Source organism: Mycteria americana, chromosome 9 (genome assembly GCF_035582795.1).
Source record: "Mycteria americana isolate JAX WOST 10 ecotype Jacksonville Zoo and Gardens chromosome 9, USCA_MyAme_1.0, whole genome shotgun sequence".
Classification (NCBI taxonomy): domain Eukaryota; kingdom Metazoa; phylum Chordata; class Aves; order Ciconiiformes; family Ciconiidae; genus Mycteria; species Mycteria americana.
This window is the reverse complement of record NC_134373.1, coordinates 31,445,101-31,461,286: the sequence shown is the minus strand read 5'-3', so window position 1 is coordinate 31,461,286 and position 16,186 is coordinate 31,445,101. Positions and strand designations below refer to the sequence as shown.

General features: G+C 43.7%; 1 protein-coding gene across 1 annotated transcript in view; it reads left to right on the top strand.

The window, feature by feature from the left end:
- Positions 1-16,186, top strand: part of SEMA5B (semaphorin 5B) — a 276,468-nt gene that overhangs the window by 216,903 nt on the left and 43,379 nt on the right. Inside the window, exons 12-13 of the mRNA XM_075512117.1 lie at positions 3,243-3,450; positions 5,617-5,824. Of these exons, the coding sequence (XP_075368232.1) occupies positions 3,243-3,450; positions 5,617-5,824 (416 nt within the window). The remainder of the gene's footprint in view (positions 1-3,242; positions 3,451-5,616; positions 5,825-16,186) is intronic.

Genomic DNA, 16,186 nt, shown 5'->3' with positions numbered 1-16,186 from the left:
TGCAAGAAGAGATTAAGATGTTTTTCAAGTACAGGAGGAACAAGAGGTCAGTGAAGGGCCTTTAGGAGATGACAAGGGTAATTTAGCGACAGAAGAGGCAGATATTGCAAAAAAAATGAAATTAATTTTTTTGCCTCAGTGTTCACAAAGGAAGATGAGGGAAAGATGCCAGATTTTTTTTTTCTTGCAGAGAGGAAGGAGAAATACTGAAGGATATAGAGGATCAGGGCAGTGCAGATAGTCAGGAAATTAGAACAAAACAAAATAAAACCAAACCAGAGGGATGCTGTGTCAGCACACAGGCTGCCAATAGACCAAAAGGATTATCTGTGACTTGATGAGAACAGAAAACAAAACCAACAATGACATTCCTGCCACTGGGACTCCTCCTTCAGTGATGCTCTAGAACAGAAAGTGAGTTGGGAGAAAAGCATCCAAAGCAAGACAGGAGTATAGGAGACAGCAGAAGAGAGGGATCTAAAAACTCTTTAGAACCTGGGATGAGGCAGTCATGAAATTAAAAAGACCACTGCAATAGAAAAAACATTAAAACCCACCTGAGGACACATCAAAAAAACACTGATGTTTCCTTTGGCTGCTCAGGAAGATGCTAAAGTTGATAAAAAAGTGGCCACATTCATAGGTGATGGGAATTAGTATCACCCTGTTCATCTAGTTCACACAAGCTCCAAGATATTGTAGGGCTTAGTACACCAGCTGTTAGGATCCGTATTTATTGTGTAAATGTGAGCTAAATTTCTGCCAACTCATTTTAGCATGTTGTAAGAGAAGCTCTCCATGGTGCACCTTGGAAAGGCAGCCACACTGCAAAGAGTTGCTTTGATGCTTATTGAGAGTATGCACATGGGAAATCTGTACACTGTAGCTGGAGTGCTGTAATTCGCCATCCTAATTCACCGTACACTAACTTCTTGTTCAAGGAAAGCCCAAACACCTGGACACAAAATGAAGGAAAAGAAATTTGTGGGGTTTTTCTAGTGAAATTACTCAGGTGTGAGCATCACTTAGTGATGTCGTCTGTCTGGACTTCTGTAAGGCCTTTGACATGGTCCCCCACAACATCCTTCTCTCTAAATTGGAGAGATATGGATTTGATGGATGGACTGTTTGGTGGATGAGGAATTGGTTGGATGATTGCATCCAGAGGGTAGTGGTCAATGGCTCAATGTCCAGATGGAGATCAGTGACAAGTGGTGTCCCTCAGAGGTCTGTTTTGGAACCAGTGCTGTTTAATATCTTCATCAATGACATAGACAGTGGATTGAGTGCACCATCAGCAAGTTTGCAGATGACACCAAGCTGAGTGGTGTGGTTGACATACCTGAGGGATGGGATGCCATCCAGAGGGACCTGGACAAGCTCGAGAAGTGGGCCCATGTGAACCTCATGAGGTTCAACAAGGCCAAGTGCAGGGTCCTGCACCTGGGTCAGGGCAACCCCTGGTATCAATACAGGCTGGGGGATGAAGGGATTGAGAGCAGCCCTGCAGAGAAGGACTTGGGGGTACTGGTGGATGAAAAGCTAGACACGAGCCGACAACGTGCGCTCGCAGCCCAGAAAGCCAACCGTATCCTGGGCTGCATCACAAGAAGCGTGGCCAGCAGGTTGAGGGAGGTGATTCTGCCCCTCTGCTCTGCTCTGGTGAGACCCCACCTGGAGTACTGCCTCCAGCTTTGGAGCCCTCAGCACAGGAAAGACATGGACCTGTTGGAGCAGGTCCAGAGGAGGGCCACGAAAATGATCAGAGGGACGGAACACCTCTCCTATGAAGAAAGGCTGAGAGAGTTGGGGTTGTTCAGCCTGGAGAACAGAAGGCTCTGGGGAGACCTTATGGCAGCCTTCCAATACTTAAAGGGGGCTTATAAGAAAGATGGGGACAGACTTTTTAGTAGGGCCTGTTGCAATAGGACAAGGGGGAATGGTTTTAATCTAAAAGAGGGTAGATTTAGACTAGGTATAAGGAAGAAATTTTTTACAATGAGGGTGGCAAAACACTGGAACAGGTTGCCCATAGAGGTGGTAGATGCCCCATCTCTGGAAACATTCATGGTCAGGTTGGACGGGGCTCTGAGCAACCTGATCTAGTTGAAGATGTCCCTGCTCGTTGCAGGGGGGATTGGACTAGATGACCTTTAAAGATCCCTTCCAACCCAAACTATTCTATGAATCTATGATTAGTGAGAAGCAAAGTTGTCCATGGACTGAATATGGGAATTGGCAGGAATTCTAGTTGTACCACTGACTCCCATGGCCTTGGATAGGATAAATAGTCACCCAGCTGTCTTTTGGAGTAATAAATTTTCTGCCCACCACGCATGGCATTGTGGGGAAGAGTGAGGATCCAGCCCTGGCTACCGACATGGACCACGAAACTGGCTTTTGAAAATGCTGGATTCTAGGGATTAGTGTGAGATAGAAACTCAGGCCTTAAAATGCATTATCCATCTGGTAGGACTTATGCTGATGTTTAAAAGACAGAAAATGAGCTCTCTTCTTCCCCCCTGTTCTGGATGGACAAGGGCATTGAGTCCTATCTCAGTGCACCCCTTGATGTTAGAGGATGGATGGACACCAGTTGACCTGTCATTTGCTGTGAGGATAGAAGAGCTGCGTGTGGGGAGGGGGAAGCTAGTGGCTAAACTGCCTTGCTTAAGATGAAGCTGGAGGTGTCTGCTCAAAAGGGAGCACACAAGAGAAAAGCAGTGTGGTGAGTTGGGTTCTTCGATGCAAAACCAACCCATTTTTCAGGTTTTTTAACCTCCAGTTTTCGTGCATTGTACTGACTGAGATGCCAGGTAGAGTCTGAAGATGATTTGAAATGCTTCAAGGATTACCACAAAAACTTTCTTTCCACTGCTAGCTTTACATCTTTGTACAGCTAGTACAGCTTTGTACAGCTAATTCTTTCTTTTCCTCCTCGTTTGTTAATGTCTTTTGCCCTTCTGGTGTGCTGGCTCCAGGGTACACAAGGGAATGAAACATCACATCATTGGCCAGTGGACCAGCTGGGAGAAACATTTATAAAGAGTGGGCTACAGGCCAAAGCTAGGCTAAGGACCTAAGATCAGGCTAAGGGCCTGATCCTGTAACCCCCCCCCCACAGACCCACCTCTGCAGGAAATCAACAGGACATGGATTTCCAGAAGAATTTCAGGGTTTGGTCTTGGGCTGCTGGAGTGGGGAGAAAATGCAGGTGCTGAAGTTCAATCTTCCATGTTTAGTGTGGGACGCTGAGTGATGACAGCCCTAACGAGAACCTGACGGAGAGAGTCCTGCAGGATGCACAGCGCTTGTTCCTGATGAATGATGTCGTGCAGCCGGTGACTGTAGATCCATACGTGACTCAGGACAGCATTCGATTTTCCAAACTGGTGGTTGATATTGTTCAGGGGAAGGATACTCTCTACCACGTGATGTATATTGGGACAGGTAAGAGCATCAGGGCTTAAGAAAGTTCCCTCCACTTGCTTGTAGACCTAGCAGCCGTAGTAGCCCAGTCATGACATCATTACACAGTTGTCATTCAATATCATTTTGGCACAAAACTGCATGGAAATTAGTTTGCCTGAGTAGATTAAAAGCAGGATGGAGGACTTGAGGCAGAGTCCCAAGTGAGCAGACCACAAATCTTCATTGTGTTTAAAAACAACAATAACATTTTTCTCCCTTTTATAAAAACATGTTTCAACTAATCAGACTAATACGTAACAGCGGGGAAGAGCAAAGGTTGCTGAAATGCTCTGTGGTTTTGTGCACGTAAGTTGCCTCTCTGCACTATGACATACTCATCTCTAAATAAGCAATAATAAGACTTAACCTCCAGGCTTGCCCAAGATTTTAATTATTTCTTTCTTTGCACTTTCGTGTGCGTACTGGTGGATGACTCCCAGTGCTTTTGGGGATGGGCATGCACTGAAATGTAATGCAGATGGAGAAGCTGAGGCAACTGCTTTTTTGTGGTAGCATAGCAAGCCAGTGGTAGAATTAAGTATATGATTTAGTCTCTTGATTTTTACTGCCATCCTCTAATTAGCAGGACACATTGCCTCTTCTGAAAAGCGCAGATATCTTGGATAAATGAAAGATGCTGAAGGAGGACAAAGTGTTATAAATGGTTGTCTTAGCCCATATTCATACTAATGATAGAGGTTAAATTAAATAGTTTGATTAATCAGAGTATATGGCCAGCCTCATGGGTATAATGTTGTTATCCTCTATTGCAGAAGCTTTGACTTTAGAATAAGATGGATTGCCTCCGTAAGTGTTAGTTTAATCTCACATCTGAATGCAGAGTCATTGCCTCATTCTCATGTTACCACCTTCCAGGACTGTGTCATAATTTGTCTAACTTTTACCACCACTTACTTCAAAAGTGGTTGTGTTCTAGTAACATTCCCACTGTGGGAGCCTCCATGGACTTTGATTATGATGAGAAGATTGTACTTAAACGGAAATACAACATGGTTCTGCCATTTTGGTATCTTGATATTTTAAGTGAGGAGTCCCAGCTAACAAAGCCTGAGAGCAAGCTGGGATACTTTCTGCCTCGTATCATTTGTGTAGAAAGGTCCACTGCCATAACCTTACCTCCTTATTCGTGTTTGCATTCTGGCCCTGGTTAGTGGTGACTGAAGAGTAAGCTCTGCTGAACATGAAGCATTTAAAACAGCCAAATGCTTCAGCAGGGACAGCCCTGCCCAGAGGCAGCCCGGAACACAAACCCAGTCCTGAGACAAACCAAGCCCAAACTTGGGCCTCGGTCTTGTTCCACACTTAAGGTCCTCCTAAGTGAAAGAGAAGCTTCGCATGGCAGCCAGCCCCACCACTGTAAATTGCTTTGGCACCAATACAGATGTTACTGGGATAGAAAGGTTAAGCTTCAGGAACAATTGGGGCTGACAGACCTCTTTGGGGTTTTAATGAAAAATGGGGTGGTCGCCCCCTTTTCCCCAGCATAAATGTCCCATAGTTTATCAGATCCTTAAATTGTTTAGGTAAGAGCACTGTGAGCACAAACATGTATGTTTCTGTGTATGCACTGCTCATGCCATGACATCCCCTTGTCACGCTGGCAGGACGGCTTCTCCCAGGAAGAGGATCAATTAGATCTGTGACCCATGCAGTCATTACGGAGTCCTCTGAGATTTCCAGCAGGGCCACTGCATCTGTTGTCATTTGTCATGGCATCAAATCACACCGATCTGCTCCATAAACCAAAAGAAATATAGACTCGAGGCACTAGAAATGATCCCTGCTATCTCAGGTCACCTTGCTGTGTAACTCACTGGTAACAGGACCAGACTCTTTTCTGCGTCAGTGCTCCAACTGGGAAATTTTTCCAGGTACTCTCCAGATGGTTCACATCCTTCTGGCTTCCCATTAAAATGCATTCACAGACGGTTTCTGTAATGACTGAGAACTGCTGAGGACTGTAACCTTGTAGCTGGAGCGCTCTCTACCATGGGCAGCAGGTGACCCAGAACTAGGTTTAAAGCAGCTGTGTAAAGCTGACATTAATATTTCACTCTTTAGGCAGGTATGAAATGAAGTCAATGCCTCCAAGATTTACTTGTGCCTTGTTTCTTGTTCCATTAGAGTATGGCACCATCTTGAAGGCCCTTTCTACCACTAACAGGAGCCTGAGGAGCTGTTATTTAGAGGAAATGCAGATCCTCCCTGACGGACAACGGGAAGCAATCAAGAGTCTCCAAATCCTGCACAGCGACAGGTCGCTCTTTGTGGGCTTAAATAATGGAGTGCTAAAAATTCCTCTGGAGAGATGCTCCATGTACAGAACAGAAGGGTAAGCAAATTTACAGCTCTGATATATTCCACTTCAGCCTGAAAAGAAAAGCACCGGGGAAACATATTCCAGTCTGATTTGGTGTAGAATGCTTTATTTCATCACTACAAGACAAAAGACACTGTTGGAAGTGCATCTCCTGATAGATACATTCACGACAGGAGCAATGAGAATGAGCAATATTTTTTTTAGTAAATATTAATTAATCCTCATTAGAAATTAATTGTGTGTTTACCACGGAAGGACTTGCAATATTTACTTCTTCTTTTTTTTTTTAAATTGACATTTCAGTGTTGCTTTGATTAACTCCATGTGTTTTGCTGGTGCTTCTTATTGGCAGTATGGCTGCAGGTTTCTGAATTTGGGTTGCAGCCAGCCTATCCTGGCTTATGCAAGTGATCACCTCTCAAACGTCCGATGAGGCAGGGCTGGGCTGCATGGCAACTTGTTACTGCTTTTGGAACCCAATAGCTCATCTCAACTATGTGTGACACCTCTTACACCTGGATAGATTCTGTGCCTTGATTGTACCTTTTCAAGGGAGTAGGAAAAAAGACTTTTTTTAATTGTCAGCCCTGGCTCCAGAACCATTTTCCGCCCAGAAATGTGTGTAGAAGGTTTTTGCATCCAAATGGTATCCCCCCATTTAAGCAGGTGAAAGTGAGATACCAACTGAGTGAGCCATATGCTCAAATAATCTCCCTGAGTGTGGAGTGGGGTCTGCTGCGGGTAATGGCTTGTTTACATCTCTCAGAAAGATTCTTCCTCCTCCTTTCTTGCTTTGGCCTTGCTTTGCTTGACGAGAGTTTTGTCTGAAACTGGTGTCCTCTGTGCTAGACAAGAGGAAGGAATTTGTTAGCTATGTCTAAATGGATTCCCTCTTTCATGGCCTACTGCAAGATGTCCCTGTTCTCTTGCCAAAAAAACTGATATAGAAAATGTCACCATCATTTTATTTTCAACAAATAGAGTTTATCTATCAGCTTGTACTATATTCATGTCTGTCTAAATATAAAAATGCCAGTTCTTTGTATTTTTGCTGAACCTCTTAATTATCCCTTTCAGAAAATATAACTTGGTCATTACTGTAAATTTGGCACAGAAGTGTTTAGTGTGTAAAGGTTTAGTTGGTTATACAGACGGGCTGACACAGAAGTGTTTAGTAAGAGAAAGAAAACCACAGCTGGAAAATGCCATCCTGTCCTCAGCCTGTAAAAGCAGAGCTTTAAAAAGGTAGAACATAACAGCTGTCCTCTTCAGGCTGTCCTGGAGAGTTTCAGTTTGAGAATATTTATGTATGTATACATATATATGATCCAGTTTCAAGAGAAATGAGTTCTTTTTCTTTCTCTCCTAATCTTGACTTCAGCTTTCTGGTAATTTATAGATCGTGTCCCAGTTTCAGCCTGCATAAGTACTTTGTATGACACTTCCATTAAAACTCAAATAGTGGAGGTTTGCTCAACTGCCTAAAAAAGGGACAAGCGGGGAAAAAGCAGCAGTGGCTGGAGGGCAGACGGGTGGGGGTACCTCAGAGGGGCACCATCGATTTAGGACCCGAGGGCCACAGCGCAGCCCCCTGCCAGCATAACCCTATCCCAGCAAAACAGAAACCCAGCTCCAAGAGGTTCCCTTGCACGCTGGTGGCCACAAGCAGCCTCAGTTTTATGCGTTGTATGGCACCGAGTCCTGGCTGAAATTACTGGGAAGCTTGTGTACCAACGCTGTTTCTTTTCTAAAACAAACTTTCTGGAGGCATTTTTCAGTGAAATAAGAAAGCAGTCCAGCTCTTTGGGGGATGGAGACTCAAACTCCTTCTCCCTTGACTAGTCTCGTGCTACTTGTAGGCAATTTAAGCTAGCTGCTGGGCTATACCAAGGTACACAAGATAGGGTCTCCTGACAGCGTGGTGGGTGCATACGTCTGGCGATGTGAGAGGTCCAAATTTGTTGAATTGAGGTCAGGCAGTGTACTTGTGTACATTGTAATGGATCCTTTGCCCCATGGCTGAGTCTTGTGGAGGGACAGTGCATTTGAAAGAAGGAGGAAAAAAAGAAGAAAACTTAGGAAAGCCAAAGAAGGCAATTATTTATTTGTTTAAAAGCATATTTGTGATATTATTATTAATTTTTAAGCTAAGCTTTTTTGAGTAGGAAATGATGCAACTGCAAATTTTTCTGCTGCAAATGTTGGAACCCTTTTTCCCCTTTGCATCCTGGCTATGTAGGTGATAAGTCAACTTGGCCTCCTTTGTATTTCTTTCAATACAGAACTGTATCGAGAAGGATGTTTTAATTTCCTCCAGTGCATTCCACCTGGCACTTCTCCTAGGCTGTGATTTATTGCTTATTGTTGTGTCTATGTTTAATACATGCCAATATGCAGCCACCACGGGAAGAAGGGCTCCCGCCCCTACAGCACCCCCGCTTACCTTTTTGTCGTGCTGTGACTTCTTGCCTGGCCTCCCTGAAAGGCTCTGGTTTCAGCAGTTTTTCTAATCTAATCCTTTCGATGGGGGCTCAGGAAGCTTGGAGGTGATGGAGAATTTGTGCCTCCCAGGCAGGAATACCACAACACTGTGTGTTTTCTTTGGCTGTGCCTCATGTTATCAGGAAACTTTGCAGCCTGTTACACCCTGGGGGCTGATGTGGGTTCTTGATTGCTGACTTAGAGCTCCTGCTGTCTCCCTTCTCCCTGGAATGGGTGATCGTGTATCGAGAGAAAATTGATCCTAGCATTGATCCCCTCCAGCGATCCTTGCTGCTCTGCTGCTTTAAAACCTTGGGGCTTGGTACCGAGGCTCAGAAATGGGACCGAGGAAAAAGCAGCAGCAAAGGGAAGAGATGGAAAGGGAAAAAGGATTTCTGCCATCTCCTTTACTGTTTGTTTATTGACACGCACCAATTTAATCTCTTCAATGGTGACCAGTAACTCAGGCCCATGTCTTGATGTAGTTCGTTGACCGGATATATTTCTGGGTGTCTGAGCAGTGTTTTGTGTGTGCCCACTGACCTGTCTCAATCTGTCTTTTCAGAACAGCCAATCTTTAGCAACAGGGCAACGGGAAGACATCTGTAATGTCAGCTGCCCAAATTTACAGGCTGGACTTGGCTGCAGGGACCTTGCCTTCTGCGTGTGTTTTCCTGTTGTGCTTCAGTGCTGCCGTTCCCCACTCTTGCTGGGGACTGTTAGGAAGATGTCCAATGCGTGCAAAACCTACGAGGCCTTTGAAAGTGCAGCATGTTTTGAAGGCTGCTTTGCTGGGTGGTAGCTTGGCTGTGCTTGCTGCTGGATTTTGCATGGCTTTGAAATCTTTGTAACCTCCCTGCAATTTGCAAATGAGCTTGAATTTTTACCTCAAGTTGCCCCCAAGCTTTGGGGAGGGATATTTGGAGAGCCAGCACTGCAGCTTTATCACTGACACCACCATATCTCTAGAATGTGTCTGAACAAAATCCTGAACCTGAATTTTTGAGAGGTGAGGACTTCAGATCTGGACCATTATTTTCAGGTGGGGCCTATCTGTAGGGGTAGTTTAGTAATTTTTTCAAAGGGCGGGGTGAGATTAATAATTTTAGGAATTGCAATCAAACAGGTAGGAAAATGAAGCTGGTTGTTGCAGGGAGCACTTTGTGATCTCTTTGTATTGCCCCTTTGCAGCATCAGGGCTGTGGGCCTCTGAGCAGACAGAAACCCTCAGGTGGGCCTTGGAGTGATTTTGTAGCCATTTTTTGATTACACATTCAAATTAGGGAAAGAAAATGTGTTTGGGAATGAGACCAGAGGGTCTCTTGAATACCCACCTTTTCTGCTCTCCCTGTCCTGAGCAGTTTATTTTAATGCACTTTATGTTGATAGACATTCTTTCCTCTTCCTCCCTCCAGTTTTCTGCATAAAATTGGCAGTTTGCATGATGCAGGTTGCAATTTTGGGATGTACAATGTGGTTCTGAGAATGGTTTGGCTTGCCTGCCATGCTGTGCTCACCTGTGGGTATCCCATCAGGTTGTGTGAGTGTCACCTCAGGTCAACCTCATGCCTGTGAAGATACTCCTGCTTCCAAGGCTATGGGGAGAGCCAGATCCTCTTGCGTGCAGCTATGACACACTCTCATTTGAACTCTGCCTGCTTTTTTGACCTGGTTGCAGGGAGTTTGCTGTTGAGTGATGCTGAGCTTTTGCCCTCCTACTTAGCCTAAATTCTGTCCCTCCGGCCATGGTGCTTAACGCAAAGCTAGCAGAAATGACTCAGCTGACAAGTAATCTTATTTGCTGACTCGAGATCTGTGTGAGAAACACAATCCACCTCTAAATAGCTCTGGGCCAGTGATCAGACAACTAAGTACATATAGGTGAGTAACTCCTCAACTGGCTTCAGGGAGTTTTCCGAAGAAAAGTGTCAGCAGCTGCGGTAAAGAAGCAGAGAGCCTTCTGCCCTCCTTCTCTCTCCAAAGTGCAAAACTGGAGCTCCGAGCACAGCCCCTGTACCACGTCCACACTATGCTTTAAGGGGGTTGAGATATTGCATGGAGGATTGCTTTGGTGGTTATTGTTATTTTCTTCTTTTTTTTACTCCTTATGTAGTAAAATCCATGGTGCAAAATCCTCTGTAACAAAGGAATGAAGCACTTGAATTTAGGATTGCAAAACCAGAATTACAGAAGTACCAGATTGTAGGAGTGAAACTGTTGGGGAACTTAATTGGAGGAATAATACAGTCTGGGAAGAAATCTAAAAATTTCCCAGTTTTGGGGAAAGAGTGAATTGAATATGGGCTGGAAATCCTCTGACCTCTTCATCAGAATGACGATAGTTCCTTGAAGGACAAACAAGGAACTACTGTTGGGTAAAAAGCACGGGAGAGAAAATGTTAAAAGAAGTAGGGGAGGGAACAAAGCAGAGACTGTTGTTCAGTGGAGCCCAGCATATCCAGCAGATCGCTGAGGCGATGTTGATAGCCAGATTGTTCATCAAAGACCTGGAAAATCCCGTCGCTTCTTCTGAGCTGAGGCTGTTGAAAATCTGGCCCAGATTTTGTTTTGAAAATCTTCTCCCTGAGAGTTTTAAAAAAATATCCAGTGCATTGAACATCCTTTTAAAAATAGAGGCAAAAGGAAAGGTAACAGCCTACAAAAATGTTGTGATAAAGCTTAATCATCAAATTCCATCTGCTTTGGCTGATATGGCCTCTCCAAAATTAAGGGAATTAGCTAATTATTGTACCACCAATAACACTGAAAAGCTTGGAAGACTTCATAGGCAGAAAGGAGAGTGCTCACCCCAATCTTTTGTCATCCACAGCATCCAATAATACATCAGAATAAATCACTAAACATCTGGTTTGGCATTCTGGTTGCTTTTAAGTAAATAGCAAGACTCCCACTGACAGAGAATGAAGACATCAAACAGAACCATGATCACTAAAGCTCTTGGAAAGAATGAAGTTTGGTAGATGAAATGGATCTGTGTTCTTTAAATAGAAGTACAAAATTATACCATTTTCTCTATCCTGAAAACAGATTTGCATCTGCTGTAGCAGGCAATTACTCCCATTTTCTTTAATGTAGCTGCTTATATATGTAAAGTTAAGCGCATCCATACTATTTGCAGGATATGTACCTTTAAGATTCGTACAGGATAGTACAGGTCTAAGAAACCTGGATTTCAGGATAGCATTCAGAGCTTCATTTCAGAGCTTCACTTGAACGGTTTGGGAAAGGGACGTGGCCATGTGTGTCTGAAACTGGAAAAAAAACGAAGGTAAGGCTAAGCAAGCGGTAATGTAGTGAGCAGGGGCATGTTCCCAGTAAGATGCGAGAGAGATTGGTTTTCAGTTTCATCTTATTTGACATTATCTGTAATGGCATGGAAGAAAGAAAATAGCATACTTTGTAGATGGCATTTAAGTATGAGGGAATCACAAATAACAATGAGGGGAGAAATGCAATGTGGTGCCAGTAGGGAAACCAGCAAGAGGTTGAGTTTGAGGAATAAGCCTGTGCTGAGATTGCTGGTGTTTGTGTCACTGAAAAAGAGTGTACACAGGATGAAAGAGTGGACAGGGGCTCTGCTCTGAACCAGATGAGTTATTACAGTTTTTCCCATTTCTGTTAAATGGTCAAACCAACGGCAAGCTTCACATTCATTTTAAGCTGTCTGTAGGCTTTTAGGCTCCCGCTTTTAGCTGCGAACTATGTAAATGGCCCCGAGTGAATGGTACTGTGGCAGAAGGGGAATTTAGCAGTAGCCAGAGTGCGGGGTTATACAACTGCTGAAACAGATGAAGGTCACTTCAGAAAAAGCCACAGAAAATCAGCTAATTTCAGGGCTCACTGGCTTTTGTCTCCTTACTATCATGACTAGGTTGCCAATTTGTTTCCGGGGGCTTTGGATTTGCTAGGAGGGAGGAAAAAGCGGGGAGGTTGAACATGCCGAGGACTTTTGTTTGCTTCTTGTTTTTAAAGCGTACTGCCAGCATGACGTAGCTCGCGAGATCAGGAGCGGTTTAGCGTATGGATCCCTTTACCTCTAGCAGGCTGGCTTTAGGCCAACTCAGATCAATGATGTCTAAAAGTCATTACCATCTGATGCCTGCTAGGTGGGCTATGTGAAATTAGTTTCAACACAGTGGCAACTGACAAGCAAGCGGGTAGTTTTCTTGGAATATGTAATGGTAGGATGACATTGATGCTATTGTTATACAAACAAGATTAATAACTAAAGCTACGAGCAAGCCCCAGGGCAGATATCCATTGCATCTGTCAATTCTTGCAATTTGCTATTATGTCATAAGATTTGTATTCTAGGCAACGGTCATATTCAGCGACATGGCTCCTGATGCAAAGAGTCTACAGCCTTACTGCTGCCATGGCTGGTTTGCTTCATGTCTCAAGCTTCCAGGCAGCATTTGCAGCGTAAAACACAAATGTGTCCAATGTTAATACTGAATGAATATATTGCTACAGATGCGTCATTAACTTTTTATTAGGAGATGTGCTGTTTTACCTGTTTAGGAAGGAGGAAGTATCTGGAGCCAGAACAAATTTGTTATTGTTGGTTTAAGTTTAAAATTTAAGTACATAGAAGTACATAAAGTATGTATGGGTTGTAGAAAAACAAAATATTGTACTGTCTAGTGTCTTTTACACGTCAAAATACCAAAGTACTATAGATCTGTGGGAACACTCCAGTCTACAAAGGGGTAGGGCTGGATTTCAAGAATATCCATTTACTTAAGTGATGTTGTCTCTTGTTAAAAAGTGGAATGGACATTGTTCGATGGTGTTTTTATAACTACATGGGAAAAAGCAATGGAGAATATGTTGACAGGACCATTTTGCCCCTTATGCAATGTTAAAATAGCCCTGCATTGGACAAGAGATGTGTTAGATCCTCAGGGTGTAGTAGGTGGTCTAATATTTATTTGCCTTTTCCAACATACATTAATCTACAAAGGCTCTGTCTAGTTGAATCTACATCTTGTTGAGCAGAAAATAATTACCCAGAGCTTAACAAAATCCAGCTTTCACAAAGGAGCTGCTTGAATATGGATTACTTTGTGCAGCCTGGGTGACAACTGTAGACTGTTTTCAGGTTTCTTTATCATCACTCACATTTCTTTCTAAGTTTTCTGCCTTTGCAGCTTTCTTTCCCTTCCTAAGTTCCCATTTTAGCATAATTTAGCATAATTTGTGTTCTTAAATCATCAGCATCTTGCAGAGGCTACGTAAAGCACCTGTCTGCGTCCTTTGCAGTGGATTTGCTCTTGCCTAAACCACCCTTTTTCCTGTATCCACCTACACCGGCAGACTACAGGAATTTGCCATGTTCACACAGAAGTCTCAGATCTGCGACCACAGAGCAGAAACGCAGGAGCAGAGCACATCTTAATCTGACAGCCGCCTCCAGACACTGACTGACACAGGGCAGAGACAGGGAATAACACTTGAGTGCACTGATTTGCCCAAGCTGCCTTTCGGAAAGGATGTCTGGTCCCCTCTGCCTCTTTCCATATGGCAGCCCTGGGGGGCATGTTTTCTTAAGGCTCAAAAGCCTGCCGAGGCTAGGAAGCAGTTGTGCTTCGCAATCCAGACAAACATGCCCTGCATTCAGGAATTCCTTGTGGCTATTCCTTTCATTAGGACTTTAATAGTATCCGAGTTTTCTTGCGGATGACTGATCCCATCACTGGTAGTCAGAGGCCCGCTGTACTTCTGTTTTTATTAGAGGTCAGTTTTGTTTGGCACAGTGACAAGAGTTTCTAATAGTGTTTGTGGAGGAACACTTATTCTTTTTTTTTAATAACTTGCTTTACTGATGTAAACATAAATCCAGATTTAATCAGAATTTTTCTCAGGATGGCATTAATCTTCATATTTGAATAAATGTAATGTTGTTTTATTTCATGGCTTTAAAAATAAAAATAAACACCTATCCAATAAAGAAGTCACTGTTGCTAAAAGATGATGGAATGGGATGTCAGAAGGTAAGAAATGGAATAGTTTGTTGTGTAGATTGTGCGAGGCCATAATCTATAAACCACAATCGATTAAAGTGATACTGAAAATGGTAGGGCAGGAGGTGGAAACTAGCAAGCCAAGGTCCCTGATGTGGAAAGGAAAATGAGGTGAAACTACCTCTGAAAATCCTCTGTCTGTGCACTGTTTCTTTCAAATAAGTTACATGTGTTTGGCTCATAAATGGATTGCAGTTTTAGAGGTCGTTTTACACCATGGCTTTAATTTATGCATTCAAAACAAATCATGTGCAGAGCAGCAATCACTGATGCTAAGCATGTGCGGGTGATAAATTACACACGCACACAACACATGCACACTTCAGCTTCTCTGCCTCTGCATCCAATATCAAATGCCAAAATACCAAACCTTGTCTGTCCAGATTAACATCAACTGTAGCCCTCACAGTGGTGGTACCTGTGAGCTCTAGTATGCTCTTCCCGAGTAGTGCCCTGCTCCACAAATAGCCCCATTAATTGCTTATGAAGTACGTGGCTACTTGTCTTGAGGAAAGGGCAGTAGCATCTGGCACGGAATATGTTGTATTCACCAGCTGAGAAATGAAGCTGCTACTTGACCAGCATCTGACTAAAGCAGCTCGGTTCCACTTGGCTTCTCTTCTCAGTGGGGAAAGATAATGGATTTGTACAGATCACTAACTCATCGCTGCAGTTTGAATTTTTAAAGGTATCAAAATTAGAGGGATTGTTTGAAGGTCTGGTGCGTTTTTCCCCTTTCTAATCTTATTTTCTTAAGCCACAAACATCCTTTTGATTCTTATTCTTCTCTTTTCATGCCATCTGGCTTTAGGGAAGACAGAAGTCCTCTCTTCCTTGCACGGGCTATTGAGGTTGTCAGTAATTATGATTTGGTTGGCTGGAAGCTAATATGATTATTTGTTTAGTTCATCCCCTCTGCAGGTTGATAGCAATGGGACAGTAAGCTAACCTTGTCAGGGAGCGCCTGTCTGCCAAACACAGCCTCATGCTTGCAACTAACAGACACAGCTAAACCCCCCTTATTGCTTGCAAAGGGCTGTTCCCTCGGAGTTAACTGCTCGAAGAGTGCCACAAACCAGCGTGAAGTTCTGAGGTCTTACTCACCAAAAGAGCAAGGTGAACTCCTGTGCTGCCCATGCTGCTGAGATGCTGAGCACAGATGAGCGTTTCTCAGTGCCTTGCGGGACCAGGCTTATAAGTGTTTGCACCGCACCAGTTGATAGTGCTGCTATCTCTGTGCCTCTAATGAACTAACTGTTGATGCCCACAGGGGTTTAAAGGACCAGGTGCTATGACACTTACCGTATCTCCCTGGTGAATGTCATGTTCACTGCAGGTTCCAAACTCATCAGCAAAAATGCAGAACCCTCTCCTGGCGCAATGGCAGGGTTTAGTGCGCAAACACAGTTTGGGAAGGGAGCCTCTCAGTCTTTGGGTCTAGAGCTCTGCCCCTGCAGATCATCATGTCCTGTCATTCCATTCCTATTTGCTTTTAGTCATCAAAAAGGAGTGAGAAAGAGGCAAATGAAAAGAGAGGGAATGAAAACCAGGAGAGCAAGCATGTCTTGGCGGATGAGAGGAGCAGGGTCCTTCAGTGTGAATGCTCTGGATGACAGTTTTGTGGCTTTTAGTACAAAATGGCATTTTTGTGTGTCTTCTGTCTGGTAGTAAGAATGGGAAGAAGCTCTAGTAATTCTTTCTTTCCTTTGGTCTGTCGAAGCCTAATCTCTTGGGTCTGATTCTATTGATTTGATGATCCATTTATTACACAGTCTAAAGTTTTAACTCTCAGGGAAAAATGACCAAAAGATGAAGTTATCTAGACCCAGAGCAAATTAAAGTGGGAATG